The sequence below is a fragment of the Tyto alba genome, unplaced genomic scaffold (assembly GCF_018691265.1).
Source record: "Tyto alba isolate M040663 unplaced genomic scaffold, T.alba_DEE_v4.0 Super-Scaffold_40, whole genome shotgun sequence".
Taxonomy (NCBI): Eukaryota; Metazoa; Chordata; class Aves; order Strigiformes; family Tytonidae; genus Tyto; species Tyto alba.
Window position 1 is genome coordinate 26895391 of NW_024881316.1, and position 19872 is coordinate 26915262.

Genomic DNA, 19872 nt, shown 5'->3' on the forward strand with positions numbered 1-19872 from the left:
GGAACCAGCAGGAATAAATTCACACAGGTGTTAGTCTTAGATACCAAATATGGAGATGTTCATCTAAAAAGCATAGACGTATATAAAGCAGATAGAATATCATTGCAAATAAATTGGTCTGGGAACCTGCTTTGCTTTTGCATTTTATCTTCCAGTTAGTTGGTGTGGTATCTAAGAATACAGATCTCTAAGAATGTAGATTTCTTTTGGGGATATATATAATAGTTACCCTCTGTGGTTTTTCTAGTATCTGAGAACATAGCTGATATCATGCAGAAGTCTTTCCTATAGGAGTACTCTAATTTAAGAATCTTGTCTCCAGCTACAGTTTCTTTAAGAATTTTAAGAACATAGTATCTTTGAGAATGCAATATTCAAATGTACAAAATTTAGTTGCAGCTGGTCAACAAGCTCAAAAGTTGTTAAATGTGGATCTTGCAATCACATACATATAGAGAGCTACTGAAAGCATAAGTCTTTCCCATCTGGGAAACCAGGATAAAAAACATCTGGCAACAGATAGCCATTTGTTGTTTTGTTTATATGAAATGATATTGCTCAGCAGTGCTTTCAATTGAGAACTCCAGTAATATTGTCATCATGTAGAAAACATTACTACATTTGCCATAGATTGTTAACTCTCCTAGAAGTTTTATTAGTTATGAAAAGACATTACTTATATGGAGATTATCTTTTTAGTTGAAGAAATTATCTTCTAAGGTTGTAGAAGTTAATTGACAGTAAAGTTGCCTTTGTCACATCTTGTGCTGTTCCTATCTTGTATCAATTAGGATAATCAATTAACAATGTTTGTTCAAGGCCAAACTGTTTCCTTGCATTATTAATAAAGATGTCCCACATAAAAATGGAATTAATGTATTGAAACCCTTTTTAAGTCTTAAATGACTAAATTTTTCCTTTGCTTTCAGAGAAAGGAGTAATTATTGTCCTTTGAAAAGTGGCAGGAAGAGAAAAGGGAGATCCTCACCTTAAGTAAGACTGTAGAGATTAAAAGATTTACCAGAATATTTGAGGCCTGAATTCTAGGTCTGCCTCTGTCTGACATCATTCAGATTCCTTTTTCCGTATGCTATTCTGCCAAAATAAAGACAGACTGTAATAAAGACGGTCTCTACTATTTCCATTTGAAGGTGGAAAATTATGCAGACAGGAATATAATACTCATGGATCAAACTCTCTGAGAGTCCTGATCAACTAGGTATTGTGTAAAAGAGCTTTCCACCACACTTTTCTTATTAGAGTAGGTGTTACCGCTGAGCTTGATGCATGCCCTATATGCTAGAATTACCTAAGAACACATATGCCTCTATACTGGGAAACTGAGATGACAAATGGGAGTGTCCCTGATTTATGAATCCTTGTTCATAGGAAATGCTTAGTTTAAATTCAACCACAGTGATAGTACTTCTAGACCTCCTATGTGTTTCAGGGAAAAAGTGCTCCATTCAGGTGGTTTAAATCAAATAAGGATCAGAGAAGTTTATTTATTTATAAATGAAACATAATTAGTGAACTGTAGAATCAGGATCAATATCAGCAATTTAAAAGATAAACCACAATGTTAGACACTTTAAAAATCTTAGAATTATATAATATCTTGAGTTGGAAGAGACCCATAAATATCATCAAGTCCAACTCTCTGCTTCTCACAGGACTACCTAAAACTAAGCCATATGACTAAAAGCATCATCCAGACACTCCTTAAACTCTGACAGATGTTGACCACACTTGATGTATAATTGTGCTGCCTGGTTTATCTTAGAAATATAGAATTTTTCAGGATGGAAAAAACATTTAAGATCACGGAGTCCAACTGTTAATCTAACATTGACAAGTCCACCACTAAACCCTATCCCTAAGCACCACATCTACAGGTCTTTTAAATACCTCCAGGGATGGCTACTTAACCACTTCCCTGGGCAGCCTGTTCTGATGCTTGATAACCCTTTCAGTGAAGAAAATTTTCCTAATATCCAATCTAAACCTCCCCTGACACAACTTGAGGTCATTTCTTCTTGTCTTATCACTTATTACTTGGGAAGAGACTGACACCCACCTCACTGTAGCCTCATTTTAGGTAGTTGTAGAGAGCTATAAGGTCTCCCCTCAGCCTCCTTTTCTGCAGACTAAACAACCTCAGTTCCCTCAGCCTCTCCTCATAAGACTTGTGCTCTAGACCCTTCACCAGCTTTGTTGCTCTTTGGACACATTCCAACATCTCAGTGTCTTTTGTATAGTGAGGGCCCAAAACTGAACACAGTATTTGTGGTGCAACCTTACTAGTGATGATTACTGCCCTAGTCCTGCTGGCCACACTATTTCTGATACAAGCCAGGATGCTGTTGGCTTTCTTGGCCACCTGGGCACACTGTTGGCTCATATTCAGATGACTGTCAACCAAATCCCCCAGGTCCTTTTCCTTCAGGCAGCTTTCCAGCCACTCTTCCCCAAGCTTGTAGTGTTGTGTGGGGTTGTTGTGACCCAAGTGCAGGACCTGGCACTGAGCCTTGCTGAAACTCATATAGTCAGCCTTGGCTCATTGATCCAGCCTGTCCAGATCCCTCTGCAGAGTCTTCCTTCCCCAAAGAAGATCAACACTTCCATCCAACTTGGTGTTGTCTGCAACCTTACCGAGGGTGCACTCGATCCACTTGTCCAGATCTCTGATAAAGGTATTAAACAGAACTGGGCCCAGTCCTGGGCCATGGGGAACACCACTTGTGACTCTTAACACATATAAATTTGTAAATACCTTTCCACTCTAATCCATCCTCTTCCTGTTCTGCCAAGATTTACATACACATCTTCCTCTCACAGGATGTATGAGTTACAAGTACTCACCCCTTTTCCTTGAAGTGGATTCCCTTACTTGCACACACCTCCTGAAAGTCACAGAGGCCCCTTAGCTTTACATGCACCCACACTGCTGCTCTCTGCAACTACTTAATCCACGTACTGGTGAGAACAGCCCCCATGAGGTCACATATGCACATGGAGGTGTGGGTTGCCCCCTGTGTTGCCACCTCACTACAAGGAGGCAGACCTCTCTGAGCATTCCACTGGGAGGTTACTCTGTCTGGCCTAGGCAATGGCCATAGTTTTTTAGCAGTAGCCTGTATTTCTACCAGATTAGATGAAATGTGAAACCATACTTCTCATTATGTTAGAGGCAAACAGCTGGATTTTGTCCAGAGGAAAATTTAAGCAAAGTGTTTTTGTGTATCTAAGCCACACATAACTAAAAAGCTTCTGAATTTGGACTGTGTTGCATCTGTGTGAATGTCATCGGATTTAAAGCTAACTTTTTATTGAGGAGTTTTCTACACTTTCAATTATAATATTTTATGTATTATGTAATATTATATTACAACTGAAAGGTTATTCCCCTCTCCAAAAAAAAAGATACAAAGTTTAGAGGAGTGTTGGTAGTAGTTGCTGTTATTACTATTATTATGATTGTTGTTGTTATGTTTTTATCAGCTTTTGGACAGAACGAGTGCCATGATCCAGGCATTCCTATAAATGGAAGGCGTTTTGGAGACAGATTCCTACTGGGAAGTTCTGTTTCCTTTCACTGTGATGATGGTTTTGTGAAGACCCAAGGCTCTGAATCCATAACATGTATTATGCAAGATGGAAATGTTGTGTGGAGCAGTACTGTCCCACGTTGTGAAGGTAAGGTCACAGTCTTTACTTTGCAGTTATAGTTTGAATAATGAAACTATTTAAATTTAGCTCACTCTTTACATTTCACACATAAATAACACTGCTTTAGCTAAAGTTATTAATTTGTCTTATTTTACCACTTCTCCAGTCAAATGAGGGAGCAATAATAGAAACGAGAAAGCTTGCTTTTATATTCTTGGAATAAATTAGCATACTAAAAATCTGGTTGCTATGCTTTTCAAGTCCTGTTTGTCATCATCATTACTTGGTTATGAGTTATAGCTGTTGTAACAGTTTTGGATGTAGCATTCTGAAGAACATAATTATCTACCACATAGAAAAGTAAAGTAACTTTCTATTTAAAAGTAGTTTTTAACAATTTGCACCTTTAATCTTCTCAAAACAAAAGTATACCTAAACTTCTGTATGTAATATTTTAACCTGCAGTGCATTTTTTCCTGAGAGATATAGTGTAAATCAGGGCTATGTTTAATATTCATTATATTCTCCAAAATCTCCAAATTTGTTTGTTTGGTATTGCCTAGGTGAATAAACAAATTAAAATAAGCTATACTTGAGATTAAATCTCTCTAGAATGAAATACAGTGAGAAAAGAAAAAAATGTAGGTTGATTTCTTGATGCTTAACCATGATGGGTCCTAAGGCAAGACATATGAACGTATTTCATAAATGACTGGAGTATGTCTTTTAAAAGTATTGTTCAAAAAATTTCATACCTTTTAGTAAACAATAGGTATATAGTAGACAATCAATTAAATACTTTTTTTGAAGAAACTAATCTCACACCTCTATTAATTTCAGTGTCCTTGCAGTAACTTAAGGATCTGGATCATATAATTTTCATGGTGTTTGTTATTTGGGCAATTTGGCACCTCAGTTCTCATAAGACTGCATTTTTAAGAAAATTTAGAGATACTAGAAAAAGCACATTAGAAGCTTGGTAGAAGTAGTGTATGTGAATTTAGGTGTTGTACTAGCAGGATTTCTTATCCTGATTAAGACATGTAATGAGTTACATAGTGGAGAAGGTTTTTTGCCTAGAGCAAAACTGGACCACTCTAAAGCATGGAGTAGGGCTCTTCATCAAAAGATGTTTTCTTATTTTGAAACTCTACACACAATTGTTAAAGTATTCAAGGTAATATTTGTGTAATTTTATTTCCACATAGATAGAGGACCCAAGATGATCACTTTGAGTAAAAAAATTATAGAGAAAACAAATACAGAAGTTACTCTTTAAGAAAATAGATAAGTGCCACTCAGTTATTCTTTCTTTGAACACTGCAGGATGTTTACCTAGTTTTTAATGAGGAAAGGATTAAACTATTAGATTTTTTTTTTTTTTTTAGATTTTGTCTATTTTTTTGTTTTGGTATAGAAGGAAGTATAGTTCTTTTAAGTTACATTCAACATGTGTTCCTTTCTGACATGGATTTTTTTTTCTATCTGATAACTGAAGGAGTTTCCAGGTTTGCCCCAGGGACAATTCAGTGTGTATATTTCATGTTTCGTGGGTTGCTTTTTTTCCCCCAATTTCTCAAAACTGAAAAAACTTCCCAGAGACAAGTGCAAGTCATGGCTGAAATGAAATAACACCTCTGAGGTTTTTTTTTTGTTTTGTTTTTGTTTTAGTTTTTTGTTTTTTTTTTTTTTTTTTTTTTAAAGACATTGAATCAAATCTAAGAATATTATTTTATTACTCATAAATTCATGTTACTATTAATTTCCATTTGGCATAATAGGATTGCTTGTCACTACTTAGAGAAACATAAGAAAAGTGACAAGATTTCCTGCATTGCAATATGGAATTTGCTGATAATGATACCACTGACTACTTGACAGTAATACAAATTATAGTAAGATAAATTTACCCGACCTTAAAAATGTTCCTGTTTTAGACTGCTCCATAGCCTTTGGTGAAGTATAACATCCCAAAGCCCTGTGCTTCAACAGCTTAATATTTTAAGGGACTCATGTTTCCCAAAATTTGTTCAGTTATTTCCGGTGTTGTTTAATCCTGCACCAAAGTCCTATAATCCTGCTCTGAAAAATGCTTCCTGTCTAACCCTGTTACTTTCATAGCCCTGTTGCAACACTTTTTTCCCTTTTATGAAGGAGAATCAAGTTAGATAACATTTAAACAAATTCAACATGCAGGAATGAGCCTGATAGGATGCACTCAAGAATGCTGAGGAAGCCAGCCAATGACATTACAAGGCCACTCTCAATCATCTTGGGAAGGTCATTTCATCCAGGGAGGTTCCTGAGGACTGGAAGAAAGCAAATTCCTATCTTCAAAAAGGAAAAAGGAGGATCTGAGGAACTACAGGTCTCACCTCGATTGCTGGGAAAGGTGATGCAACAATATTCCTGGAAAATGTTTCCAAACAATGAAGAACAAGATGGCGACTAGGAGCAGTCAGCATGTACTTATGAAGTGGAATTCATGCCTGACCAGCCTAATAGCCTTCTACGATGAGATGACTTGCCCGATGGATGAGGAGAGAGTAATGGATATTTTTTATCTCAGTTTTAGTAAGGCATTTGACACTCTATCATATAAAATTCTCATAGGCAAACTGATGAAATATGGGCTAGAGAAGTGAACAGTGAGGTGGACTGAAAACTGACTGAACTGTTAGGCTCATAGGGTTGTGGTCAGTGGGAAAAAGTCCAACTGGATGATAGACCCTAGGGGTCAATACCGGGCCCAATACTGTTTGAAATCTTCAGTAATGAACTGAATGGTGGGACAGAGTGAACTCTGGGCAAGACTGAAGATGAAGTAAAATTGGGAGTAATGGCTGATACACTATATACTTGTGCCACTGAACAGCGGGACCTTGACAGAGAGGGCAGAGAATTGGGCTGAGAGGAAATGTCAGGTCTTTCCTCTCTATTCAGCATTGGTGAGGCTACGTCAGCAATGCTGTATGCAGTCCTGGGATCCTCAGTACAGGAGACATGGACATACTGTAGTGAGTCCAGTGAACAGTCACAAAGATGATTAAGGACTTGGAGCATATGTTATATAAGGAGATGTTGAGACAACTGGGATTGTCTAGACTGGAGAATAAAAGTCTCAGGGCTCAGGAGGGATCTTGTCCATGTGTATAAATACTTGATGGGATGGTGTGAAGAAGATGGAGCCAGACTCTTCTAAGTGATGTCCAGTGACAGGACAAGAAGCAATGAACACAACAAACTGAAACACAAGAAATTCTGTTTCATCATAAGAAAAAACTTGCACTGCGAGAGTGGTCAAACACTGGAACATATTGCCCAGAAAGTCTGTGGAGTGTCTGAATTTGGTGGGAGGGCATAACCCTGACTGGACATGGTCCTGTGCAGTCCGCTGTATTTAAGGAGGGAATGAACTAATTGTTTTCCAGAGGATCCTTCCAATTTCAACTGTTCTGTGATTCAATGGAATATTTACAACAATCATTTCCACTGAGCTGAATGATCACTCAAGAAGGTATTAGATGGCACAGTAAAATAAAAATAATTAACTATAAATTAGTTGGAACAATTTGTCTGATATGTCCACATAAATGTGGAATCATACTAGATCTAAAAAATTATGATACATTATTTTTTAATGAGATAATTTGCTTTTCAACAGAAGGGAGGCTGGCAGAATCAAGTGCCATGCTCTATGTATTAAGATATGTATAAAGTAATAAACTATGATAAAATACATTGCAGGACTTATGACTCTGAAGGAAACAAAGTGCTAATAACATAATGTAGAAAATTTATTCGTGTTCTATATTACTTTTTTTTCCTATGCTTTATAATTCAATTTTTGTAAGTTCTTTGAGTATATCATATTGTATTAGAAATACTGTGTATAGTACAAGTATGCATGCTTTTTTTCTTTCAGCACCATGTGGTGGACATTTGACAGCATCAAGTGGTGTTATCTTACCACCAGGGTGGCCAGGATATTATAAGGACTCACTTAATTGTGAATGGGTGATTGAAGCAAGACCAGGACATTCTATTAAGATAACATTTGACAGGTGAGAATCATAAAGTCAAACAACAAGTAAGGTATGAGCACAAATATTTGTTTTAACATTGAAGAAAAAAAATATTCTTTAAGAACCCAAACCAGAAAAAGGATTTGTGATGCAACACTCATAGTACTACTCCTCAAGCCAAAAATTAAATCTTAAATCTGTGTTTACGTTGCCTTTATTTATGTTTTAATCAATTTACATTAAATGTCCACCTCTTAGCACATAAATAAGGTTATCTTTTGGGGTTTTGACTACTTTTGTGTTCAGGTACAACTATATATTGTCCCTGATGATGACCAGGTTTTATTATAAGAGACCATAATTTTCCTAGGGAAAAAAAGGATTTGTGAAAAAGTTTTGAGTATTGTGTGTTGGATACAATTGGTTTTCCCCATTAGGATCTTTTTTTGATGTAACATACATTACATAGCTAGAGAAGTCCATAATATGTTGGGTGAGCAATTGTCTGACAGGTCAGGCTCAAAGAGTTACAGGAAATGCGGTTACATCAGGCTGGTGCCAGTTACCAGTGGGGTTCCCCAGGGACCAGTTTTGGGGCCAGTGTTCCTTAATGCTTTGTAAATGATCAGGATGCATGAATCAAATGTACATTAAGTAAATTTGCCGATGATGATAAACTAGGAGGAGCTGTTCACTCCTTCAGGGGTAGAGAGACCTTACAGAGAGATCTTTTTTTAATGTGATTAGTGAGTTTCTGCACGTATCACTTCCACTGTTTTTTTTTGTTTGTTTGTTTGTTTGTTTGTTTGTTTCCTTCTTGCATCCTTGTAAACTTAACTTTCACAAGATTCTTTATTTTGGGGAACTCATTGGAATGTCTGTCTTGGACTGAAGAGGCATTGGTAGGGGTGGTGGCATATACAGACAAGGTGATCAGCAAGTCACCAGAACAAGACAGCATTCACTCAGGAGTATTGAATGAATACAAAGATGAGATGACTGAACGATTGAAAGTTGTGTGTAACTGTAACTGTTCTTTCAAAACTATCTTGATACTGTGCACTTCAGGATCTCTTATCTCTTAAGTCTTTCATGGAGATCTAAGAGACTGCATGCTGTATTTCCACTATGAAAACTATAACAAAGTGTAGCATTAGTGGAAGCATGGATAAGTATGATATACTGAGGAAGTGTCGAGATGGCTTTTGTAAAAGAAATCCGATCTCAGAATCCTATTGGGATTCTTTGGTGGTGTCAGAAAAATATAGAAATATGTTAGATATGGTCTACCTGGGTTTCAAAATACAAGTTCTGTATTTTGCACCTCACTCTGCAAAGGGCTATTAAAAAGCCAAGCATTTTTTTAATACAAGGAAGGACTTTGCGTAAATAAAAAAAGTTAACAGACAATATAAGTTTCACAGTGGAATTTTGGGTGTTGTGCAGAGATCTGTGTTATTGTCAAAACTATTCAACATGTTCAGAAATGATCTTTAAAAGGAGAAAATTAGACTAATACTAAGTTATTCAAGATATTAAAACCAAGGGATGACTGAAGAATTGCTGAAGGTTCTTATAAGACTGGATGTCTGGGCAACAGAATTGCAGGTAGATTAAGTACATACAAAATGAATCATATAAGAAAAAGAATTCCACTGTGATATATAAAATTATGTATTTTGAACTTACACTGCTCATTGAGCTGCCAGAGTTCTGGTAACCATCAGTAAATATGAATGAAAACTAACACATATATAGAAGACTTTTGTGAACATGATTAGAGGCATGACATGTGATGTAGGTGAGAAGATTGAAATAGATTGTCTATTTAGTTTACCATATCCTTTTTCCAGTCCTCTTTTGTTTCCTTAATATAAATGCATTAAGGTTGGGGACAAATGAGAGAATGACCAATATCAGAGAACTGTTTAAACAGTTCTCATAAAATTATCATGTTACTTCTTACAACAGCAAAAGGTTGTTTGCTTTCATTGCATCCAGCAGGAATTTCCAGAATTTTAAGTTGCTGATATTTTTTTCTAATTAAAGACTTAATATATTAATTATAAGCTTATATTTATTTTCAAGCTTTCTTTAAAATATTAATCATCAGAAGCTTGAGTTTCAGGCTGTCTTCCCAAATGCAGTGAAAGCAAACGGCCATATTAGTTGTAAGATGAAATATTTTAATTTTATAAAATATGGCTGAAGTTGCAGATGTTTGGAGGACTGACTGTGACCTTAACAGTATGACCAATATATGTCTGAGGAAATTAATGGGAAGCATAGGATCATGTGACATATGGTCCAGTTTGAGAACTAAATTTACTGAATTTTAGACAGATGAACACACATGTTCCGTTAAGAGAATTCTAGAACTTTGTGTACAAATTGAACTGCAATGAAATTAAATGAGAACTTGGAGTTTACCCTGATACAAAATTGAGATATCTGATCAATTATAATTTTTAAAATATAGAAGACAGTCAACTAGTCTACTTCAGCTTTTTATCAGCATTATTAAAATAAGGATTCTGTCTCCTTTCCCTAAATGTTTCAATTACAAAAGAATATTACCATTAAGCACAGTGGTTTTGATAGACAAAGAAGAAACATTTCCTTCCTGTCTTTGGAGGTTTATGGAAATTTCCTGTCAGGTTTAGAAAATTGTACAGCAGCTTTATTACATCACATTATAAATTTCATTTAAAGTGTTATACTTTGGGAAATTAATGATAGTATAATAATATCCCTTTTGTAATAATGTTATTTTCTTTTGTTAACATGAAGGCTTTGTTACCCAGATTAAAAATTGAACATCAAACCTTTTTATTACTTACAAGAAACTAAGTCTGCTGTCTGATATAACATTAACAAATTACAAATCAGTAAGCAAAATCACTATCAAATAAAAAAGATCAGTTAATTGATTTTGCCAATTATCTGACAAGTACAATATTTTGTCAAGTATTTTGTCTAGTTTGGAGAAAATAGAACCCTTTTATACTCTGCTATATGACTTGTCATCACAGATACAGCTGCCAGAATGAAACTTTACATGAATGTGATATTTATAATGTAAAATATCTCACTTTTAAGTTAATGAAGCTTTAATGTTGCTAGACAAATGTGCCTTACCAGAGTACTAAGAAACTTTCCAGAAATAGCAGTAAATGACTGAGTAACCCTATGAACATTTTACACTGAAACATTTTGCATTTCAGATCATGACATATGCCTGGAAGGGTAACAAAAATGTAAAATCTAATTGATTTGAACCATAAGGAAAGGTTCTAGAAGGATAATTGCTGACTAGAAGATTTTTGGTACTCTGAATATTGATGAGAACTCATTGGCTAGTATATAAACCAAACCCCCTTATTTGAAACCTGCCTACCTATATGTGAATAATAGTATTACATAATATTATTGACATATTTTTAAAATTCTCTGAGAACATTTGGAGCATGTCCTACTTTTTACTAACATAAGTATGCCAATAAACATTAAAATAAAATAAAATAAAATTAAAAAAGCAACTGTTAATTAAGTACTTTCAGTAATGACGCAGAACTTCCAATAATAAATCATCTTGATTTATCATTTCTGTGACAGTGCAATGATTGCAAAAAAAAACAAACTCAAAAAACTCCCCTCTCCCTAAATCCTTAAAAAAAGACAAGTGAACTAGAAAAAAAATTTCTAAATTTGAGATGAGCAAGAACCTACTGGGAATAAAGATTGTTGTAATGGGTAACAAATCCTGTAAGAGTTATTTAAAGTTTTCTGTCTCCAACAAGGGTTTGCAACCCACTGTTGTCATACCACCCTGCTAAGAAAACTGCAATTGCTGGCTGAGAGCTCTTTATTCCTAATTAGTTTTCCTCACAAACATAACTGTCAAAATAATTGAACTATTGAATTATTGATCTCGAGTCTGTTCATTATGAGCACAAATAAAGTATTTAAATCAGCCTAGAGGTATCTGTCTGGTTTCCTTACTCTGCTACAGGGTAAATCAATGTATAATTTCTGAAATTATGGAAAGGTACTGAACAACAGTAAAGTACTTTATTGATGCCTTCTGTGACTGTCTATTTTGGAAAGTTAAACAGAACCAGAAAGCCTTCCCAGATACAAGAACTCATGTGTTTGTGCAGTTGAATTGTTGAAATAATCTTTAACGTACTTCTTGAGCTTGCCAACTAACATTTGCCCAAATAATTGTCAAGCATGGCCAGGAGTTAGTGTGGGCAAGCAACCATTTATAATAGGAAATTTGAATAATATCTCTGTGTTTGAGAGGATAAAGTATGTGTTTAATAGTATGTATATAGGCCATTCCATGCTGGCTGGCTTCACTGCTGGAAACTGGTCCTGAAAATGCTTAATGTATTAGCCAGCCTATCAGAGTGGATAGATAGCAGTGAAAGCAGTCATCTGGATTTTAACCAACATATCCAAATAAAGTAGGTAACTTGGTTGAGGGCACCATAAATCTAGAGAAATTTTTGTGTGAAGAGGAAGGAGCAATATGAAGGGCCTAGGTCAGTTTCCAAGCAGTCAGCTCTGATAGTTAAGCAAACAAATACTTTCTGGTTTCTGAATGCGCTTTCATTTTCAGGGAATTATGAAATAAAATGATATAGAGACTACTAAATACCTGCTAAATCAAAATGTACTGTTACTGATACTGATGTGTCTGTGAAGATGATTTTACATGACCACTGGTAATTGGTTTGTAAAATATAATGGCCTGTCTGAGGAACTTGTTCATTCTGTCATCATTGCCTAACAAAGTATAAAGTTGGCTTACACTTTGAAGGAATGTTCCATATATTTCCCTCTTTCCAAATGTTTAAAAATTTGAAGTTTTCTGTAATTGCAAGAACTCAGTTTCTTATCTCCAGACCCACTAAATACGTGTCCCATATTGGCAAGACAGCTTAAGGGCATTCGCTTTGAAAAATGTGTTGTATTATGTAGAGACACAGTTTGTTGCTTTCAGAAGTTGAATTAATAAGCCTTATGGGTAAAGAAGAGATAACTCAGAATATATGCATTTCTGAAAGATTAATATCTTATGAAAATAAGGATATTGGGTTTGCAGGCAAATATACTTAGACCAGTATAGATATCTGTCTAATAGCACAAACTTTGTTGACAGGAATATTGATGGTGCATGATTTAGATGCTACAGTTTGCAACAGTATCTGATATAACAACAAACTGTATTGAAAAGCATCTGATGTGAAAAATGCCAGTTAAAGTTTCATCTACAGAAAGAGCGGATTTGAGCTGTTTTATTTGAGAACAACTAGTACTGGATGACTGTATGCAGAGACATCCTTTATGAACTAGAGAAATGTGTTGTGGATTAGTGATTGACATGGACATTGATGTTGATTTTAAAGTTATTTGTGCTTTTAAAACAACTACCTCTTTAGTTTCCTCCTTTTTCCATTACTTTCTATATTATCTGGTTTTTGGACACATTGAGATAAACTAAGGATTTCTGCTTATTATAAATGTAACAAATTTCAAACTGAGGGCTTAATTTAAGTTTAATATTTTTGCACTGCTTTACTTTATAAGACAAAAATAATTATTTAAAAGCAAAGTAGCAAACTATGTTAGGAAAAATTCTTTGGATAAAAAATTAAACATTTAAATATATAAAACAGCTTTTACCAAATGGCAAATATAAAATAATGAAACTATTGACATGAAATAATGAAATATTATTGAGGATGTTCTTAGGATGTCCAACTACTATTTAGCCTGAGGGCAAAAATTTTCTTGGATCTTCATAATGCAGTTTTCTTTGAGACAACTTGCAGTTTTGTACCAGACTCCCCACTAAATATCTTTCTGAAGCACAGTCATATGGTTGATATGAAGTATATTGCCTCCCTTATGAATTTTATATGACAGACACAACAAAGTAAGGGAAAAGATGTGGAAAACCTTCCCTAGTTGTTATCCTCAGTAATATACCAATGGATCCATAGCTATGCAATTTTTTGTATGTATGATATTCTTGAACACATGGGTTGCAGTTCAAATAGTTAAAGAAAATAACACCATTCCTCTACCTACTAGCTGATTTGCATATTTCTTGTCAGATTTCAGACTGAAGTTAATTATGATACTTTGGAAGTCAGAGATGGGCCAGCTAACTCTTCACCATTAATTGGAGAATATCATGGAACACAAGCACCCCAGTTCCTTATCAGTACAGGAAATTACATGTACCTGCTGTTCACTACAGACAACAGTCGTTCCAGTGTTGGTTTCCTAATTCACTATGAGAGTAAGTCTGATATTTCTTTGGTAGATTTTTACTTAATTTTGAAAATAACTTTCCATTTGAAAATGAGCCAAAAAAGGTGAACAAATAATTAATTATATTTGTATAAGAACAAATTATGTTTACTCTATGCGGTATTGACAGATAAACCTGAAACAATTAATTTAGGAGATTTTTTTTCTTCATGAGTTCTTGCATGTTACTCAGAATACTTACAGACCTAGGTATTCAACAAAATGGAAAGTAATTTTAGAAACTTTCTCTTATGGGTAAAGTTACATTAGCATTTTTTTGATTTGTTCGACTTTTTCTCCCCTTCTCCCTCGCTTTCTCTCTTTTCCTCTTTCTCTGGTTTTAATACACTTTTGCAGTACAGAGCAGAATTGGACCTTTTCCATGATGATTCCAAAATGTAAATAAATGAATAATAATATCTCCTTGTGAACTACAGAATCATTATAATAGCATTTTCTTTTAAATTGATTACATAAAATGACATATTAAATGGTATGAAGTCACCCTGATCTTTATATGATAGTATAGCCATTCACTTAAGTACTGAATAAAGAGAGCTTATGTTTTTAGAGTGGTTGTGCTAAACAAATAACATTGTCTTTATCAGTTGTTCTTATCTGGAAACTAATGTGATTGCAGTAAATGTGCTGTCATATTGAAGCTGGAATGAGTGCCCAAACTTATATTAGGATGGCACTAAAAACATATATTGAGACAAAAAAAATTTCTCTCCTTGTAACTTTGTTGAATAAGTTGTTCCCATGTGACCTGGCTGGGTTGATCTGATCTCTTCTGACTATGAAAGGAGCTTAAAGACCAAATAAGCATATAGACACATCATTGGAAACAACTTAAACTGAAATTGAACCTTGCCCTGAATGTCTGCACTGTATATAAAAAAAAAAAAAAAAAAAAAAAAAAAAAAGCAATATAAACAGAGATTGTTTACCTGTCACCAACTGTAATGGGTATATTCATATTCACAGCATAAATTGTAGATAGACTTTGCTAAACGCTTTGTACCGATGTCAGTGTATTTGTTCCACAACACTCCTGAAGTCAGTCACAGCCTCATTGTTTGTATAATTTTTTTCTCATGCTAGGTTTCTCACAGAACAAAAATTGTCTCCATGTTGCAGTGTGTTGTACATGTTCATGTAATGCAACTGGAATTTGTTGAAGAGTCTCTCCTCTCATACTAGTCAGTACTAGAAGCTCCTGAAGCATTTCTGTAGTGGGTGTTGGACATAAGCCCTTCCTTGATCCTTACCTCTGTATTGACTAATATGGACATGCTAGAGGGAAAGTACTTACAATAACCACTAACATGGAAGTACTAAGCAGATGAAGTCAGTGTTTTCAAAATGCAAAAACAGGTGGAAAGACCCAGTGGAGGTTCTGAATAGTCTACCAGGAACAGGGGAGATCAAAATCATATTTTAACTGCCCTTCCAGGCTTAACTATAGAAATTGCTAATGTTAAAGATTTCATAACAGAACTTCTGTTTTTTTCACATTTCTTACACTTGTAGAAGAAAAGTCAGTCAACTGTAAGTTTTAAGAAAACTTTCTGAATATTTTCTTTGGAAATTCAAATAACTGTCTTATTTGGAAATGTCTTAAAAATATTCCAATTATAGTTATAACTGATGATAAATTAAATCATTGAACTATGAAGCAAAAGGATCTTAATCTTGCTTAAAATAAAAATCTCAGTATGAGCTACACCGATTTCCTACTGAGAAGGCAGTAATAATCTATTAAGCTAAAATATGCCTGTAACACAGCTTTATTAAAAATGTGAACCCTCAAAATTACTTCAGATATAAAGGTAATTTGTTAATTCCTTGACTTAAATGTCTGCAATTCTGCTTTTTGATGACACTTTTAACATAACTAATGCAAGATATTGTAGCTTAACTCTTATGCATCTAAGCAAAAATATTAATAAATTACCTAATATGTTCTTTAAGTAAAACTACTGATAAAATACTCAATTTTATCAATAATAATTCATCTGTATTTTTTTCACCAGCATGCCTCATGTCTCACTTACATCTCCCTGATCTCTCAAATTCCCTATTTATGTGTTTTGTTTTTTTTTTTTTTTTTTTTCCAGCTCCTCATTCTGTGAAGTAGATTGTGCAATCTTAGTATTTTTCTTAAATGAAACCAGATAGAAATATTTTATCCACATATTCCATTAGACACCTTTTATTAAGGTATTTTTGAAATATATCTTCCTTTAAACAAGGAAACATTATTATTTTCAAAAAAATTGAGCAATTATTTCTTAAATCCAGATACTTTCTTTAAAAGTCTGTGTTTATTTATGGATTAACATTCTCTTCTATACTAAAATGTATCTGAAAAATGGAACTGATAGCATGGTTTAGTTATGCATTGAGGCAGTAATCATCCCCTATTACAATGTACATCAATATGTATTTGGTAAACATTACAATTCTCTCACACAGTCAGGGAAAATTGTTTAAAGTCAAGGATCACCTATCTTTGTAAAAACTTTTCTTTTAGGTCATTGAAAAAATCTAGAAAAATTAATGTTGTGTTTTTCCTTAAATTAAATGTTATCCGTAGTAAAAAAGATGAAGGTAATCCTTTATTCACGTTATATAAAATTATGTATTTCTTTAGTTTTGGTTTTGCAAAAGAACATTTTAGACCCAAAATATGCAATTTTCACAGACTTGAAAAAATGTTGAGATCATTCAGACAGCCCACAATCAGTTTTAACAATTATAACAGAGAAACAAAATACTTCCTTAAACTTTTTAATTTGAAGAAAAAAATAATCCTTGTGTATAGTCTGGATATGAAGAAAAGATCCACAAAATTTTCAGTGGCAGGACATAGTCAATGGAAAAAGTTTTTGGAATACTGAGGAAGAAATTTTCGTTTCAGCAGTCGATTTTACTCTGACTAATAAGAAATAATAGAGGGCGTACATAAGAGAGGCAGTTTTTGTGAAAGTGCCCATGAAATAGTAGAGTTTATGATTCTTAAGAAATGAAAGAATGAAGCAACACAATTGTGATAAAGTCAATGGTTTTCAGATGTCTAAACTTCACCAAACTTGAGAAACTGGTAGGTGAATGTCCTTAGGAATGAATTCTGAAAGGCATTTATATAAGAGATATTAAAGCCAAACAGAAAACTGTTAAAAGCCCAACAGAAAAGTCTTCTTTCTTCTTTAGAGAAAAAAAAAAAAAAAAAAAAAAAAAAAAAAAAAAAAAAAAAAAAGGCAAACATCCATTTCTGTAACTCTTTAAAAATCCCTTTTAATGATGTGTAACCCAAAAGTTAATCATGTAAATATTGGATATATTCAAACATTGCTATAGATGGGCATCAAAGAATGACACAGATCTCTTAGGATAAAGTAAAAAAATCTAAAGTACATATTTAGTTATAGGAACAAGAGGCTGAAAGACAATAACAAATATATCTATACATATATTCAAAATCAAAGAAAAAATAAAAATCATTACTTAATAAAAATTTGAGCAAACAACAGATGTCACAGGGAAGACTAAGTGTTCTGTTCCTATTTTGCAATGTTTTCAGAAAAGCTTACTTTTGATCATATACTTAACACAATTCTGTGAATTTTTACAAGGTAAGGATACAACATATGGAAAGAGGGTACTGCACAATATTGAGATCTTCAAATATATTTTATTAATCAGGCATTGATGAAATTCCCTGTGCTTTACCTAAAGGCAAAGCAGAAGTCCCTACTCCACTGAAAATTATGTCTGAAATTCAAAACTGTAAGGAAGTTTCAAATAATTACAGAAGGGCACACACTTTTCAGAGAGGAGGGAGGGTGAAAAGAAAAGGAAAAAAAATAAAAAAGATGAGGATCAAGATTAGTTTTCTCTTCACTCTTCTAAGATACTAGTTTCAAGCTGATAAACAAGGTGATAAGGAACAAATGATTTGTATTTGATAACGAGCAATTATGTCAAACCATCCTAATTTCTTTCTTGACAGGTTAACTGGTTTTGTAGATCGAGGAATAGACAGGGAAAGAGACAGTTCTGTGTTGAAATTGATAAGGTTTTTAGAAGTCTTCTAGAGAAAATATGGAAATTCAGTCTAGACAAAATTATTGCAGGCGCAACAAGCACTTCAGTGAGCACTGGAAAAAAGTTGCCCAGAGAGGCTGTGGAATCTCCATCCTTGGCGATATTAAAAATGCATTATTCTGGGTTCAGCTAGGATAGGGTTAATTTTCACAAGAACCTTGGAGGGGGCACAGCCAGAACAGGGGACCTGAACTAGCCAATAGTGTATTTGACACCATGCTGCTGTCATGTCCAGTATATAACTAGAGGAGCTGACCAGGGGTTGGCGGGGTGATAGCAGCTTGGAAAAGGCCGAGTGTGGGGTACTGGGTAGTGAGCAAATGCACTGTGCATCTCTCACTTTATATATTAGTTTTATTAGTATTGTTGTTGTTACCGTTCTCTTCTTGTGTTGTTCTATTAAAGTGTCCTTATCTCAATCCATGGGGTTTTACTTTTTCTTTTCTTCCAATTCTTCTCCACATCCTACCATGGGGCAAGAGAAGAGCAGGCAAGCGGCCCCATGGTGCTTTGTTGCCAGCTGGGCCTAAACTATAACATGCATCCAGACATGAATGAACCTGTGCAACCAGCTCTAGGTGACCCTGCTTGAGCAAGGGGTTGGGCCAGATGACTTTTAGAGGTTTCTTCCAATCTGAACCATTATGCTATTCTGTGATGCTGTGAACAACTTTGAAAACTTCTACACAAAGAGCACCTAGCAATTAGTAGTACACTAGCTCCAATTTGTAAGGATCCTAATGTGATCTGGCCTAGATCTAAAACTATGATATTTTTCCTAAGAATTTTGATGATGCTATGAGATGAGCACTTACAAATTCTGAGGATGATTCCAACCTACAATTATAGCAAGCACTATGGTAGAGAGCGTCAGAAAACAAAACAAGATAGATGAACTGAAGAAATGGTCTGAAGTTAAAAAAACATAACCAAATTCTATAAAGAAAAGTGCTAAGCATAAATGTCAAAGGATAAATGATGTGCACAAATACAAAATAGGATACAATAGAAAAGGATATGGCTTTTACACAGTACATAAATAATATAGAGAAAAATGTCGTAGTAATCCAAAAAGTCAAATCCTCTGACTGTTGTAGTTAGTCATCAAAAAAAAAAAAAAAAAAAAAAAAAAAAAAAGAAAAGAATTACAGAAAAAACAATTTTTGTTTACAGGACTGTTTTATCTAGGACATGGAAAATAATCATTTCACTTCATTTAATGACCAGAGAGCACACTGTGTCCAGTTTAGGATCCAGTTAAAAAAAGTAGGATGTTGTTAAAAATCATGACACATGTAGAGTCATTGAAAGGTCTGTACTTGTTTAGTCTAGAAAAAGGATGACTTGGCAGTGATGCAGGAAGGCATAATAACAGTCTGATGTGCTCAGTAGTTAGGAATTGCAGCTAGTCCTGGAGTTCAGTCTAGAAATCTACTAAAATGCCCGTGCTCTCTGTCAGACATGAGCAAGACAGAGGTGATGTGCTAGTTCTGCCATTCTAAATTACTTCTGTATCTCATTAATAAAAATAATATGCACCCAATTGCTCTCCTAAATTTGACTATGTTATGCACTGTCACTTGGAAATACCCTCTAGATATTCTTTAGGGAGAGATTTTTTCAACTTTTATATGGAGGAGGAATGAAAAAAGCTCTTGTAATAACAGCACAATTTCCATTTTCCCTTTCATCCTCTATCCTCCTTCCACTACCTTCACTCTCCTACTTCTCTCTTCCCATTTTC

The 19872-nt window shown here is 34.5% G+C and overlaps 1 protein-coding gene across 2 annotated transcripts in view; it reads left to right on the forward strand.

Annotated features, from left to right (window-relative positions):
- The window catches only part of CSMD1 (CUB and Sushi multiple domains 1), a 1179538-nt gene that overhangs the window by 873391 nt on the left and 286275 nt on the right, over positions 1–19872 (forward strand). For both annotated transcript variants that reach the window (XM_042802880.1, XM_042802881.1), the window contains exons 15-17: positions 3502–3696; positions 7595–7733; positions 13820–14007. In XM_042802880.1, the coding sequence (XP_042658814.1) occupies positions 3502–3696; positions 7595–7733; positions 13820–14007 (522 nt within the window). The remainder of the gene's footprint in view (positions 1–3501; positions 3697–7594; positions 7734–13819; positions 14008–19872) is intronic.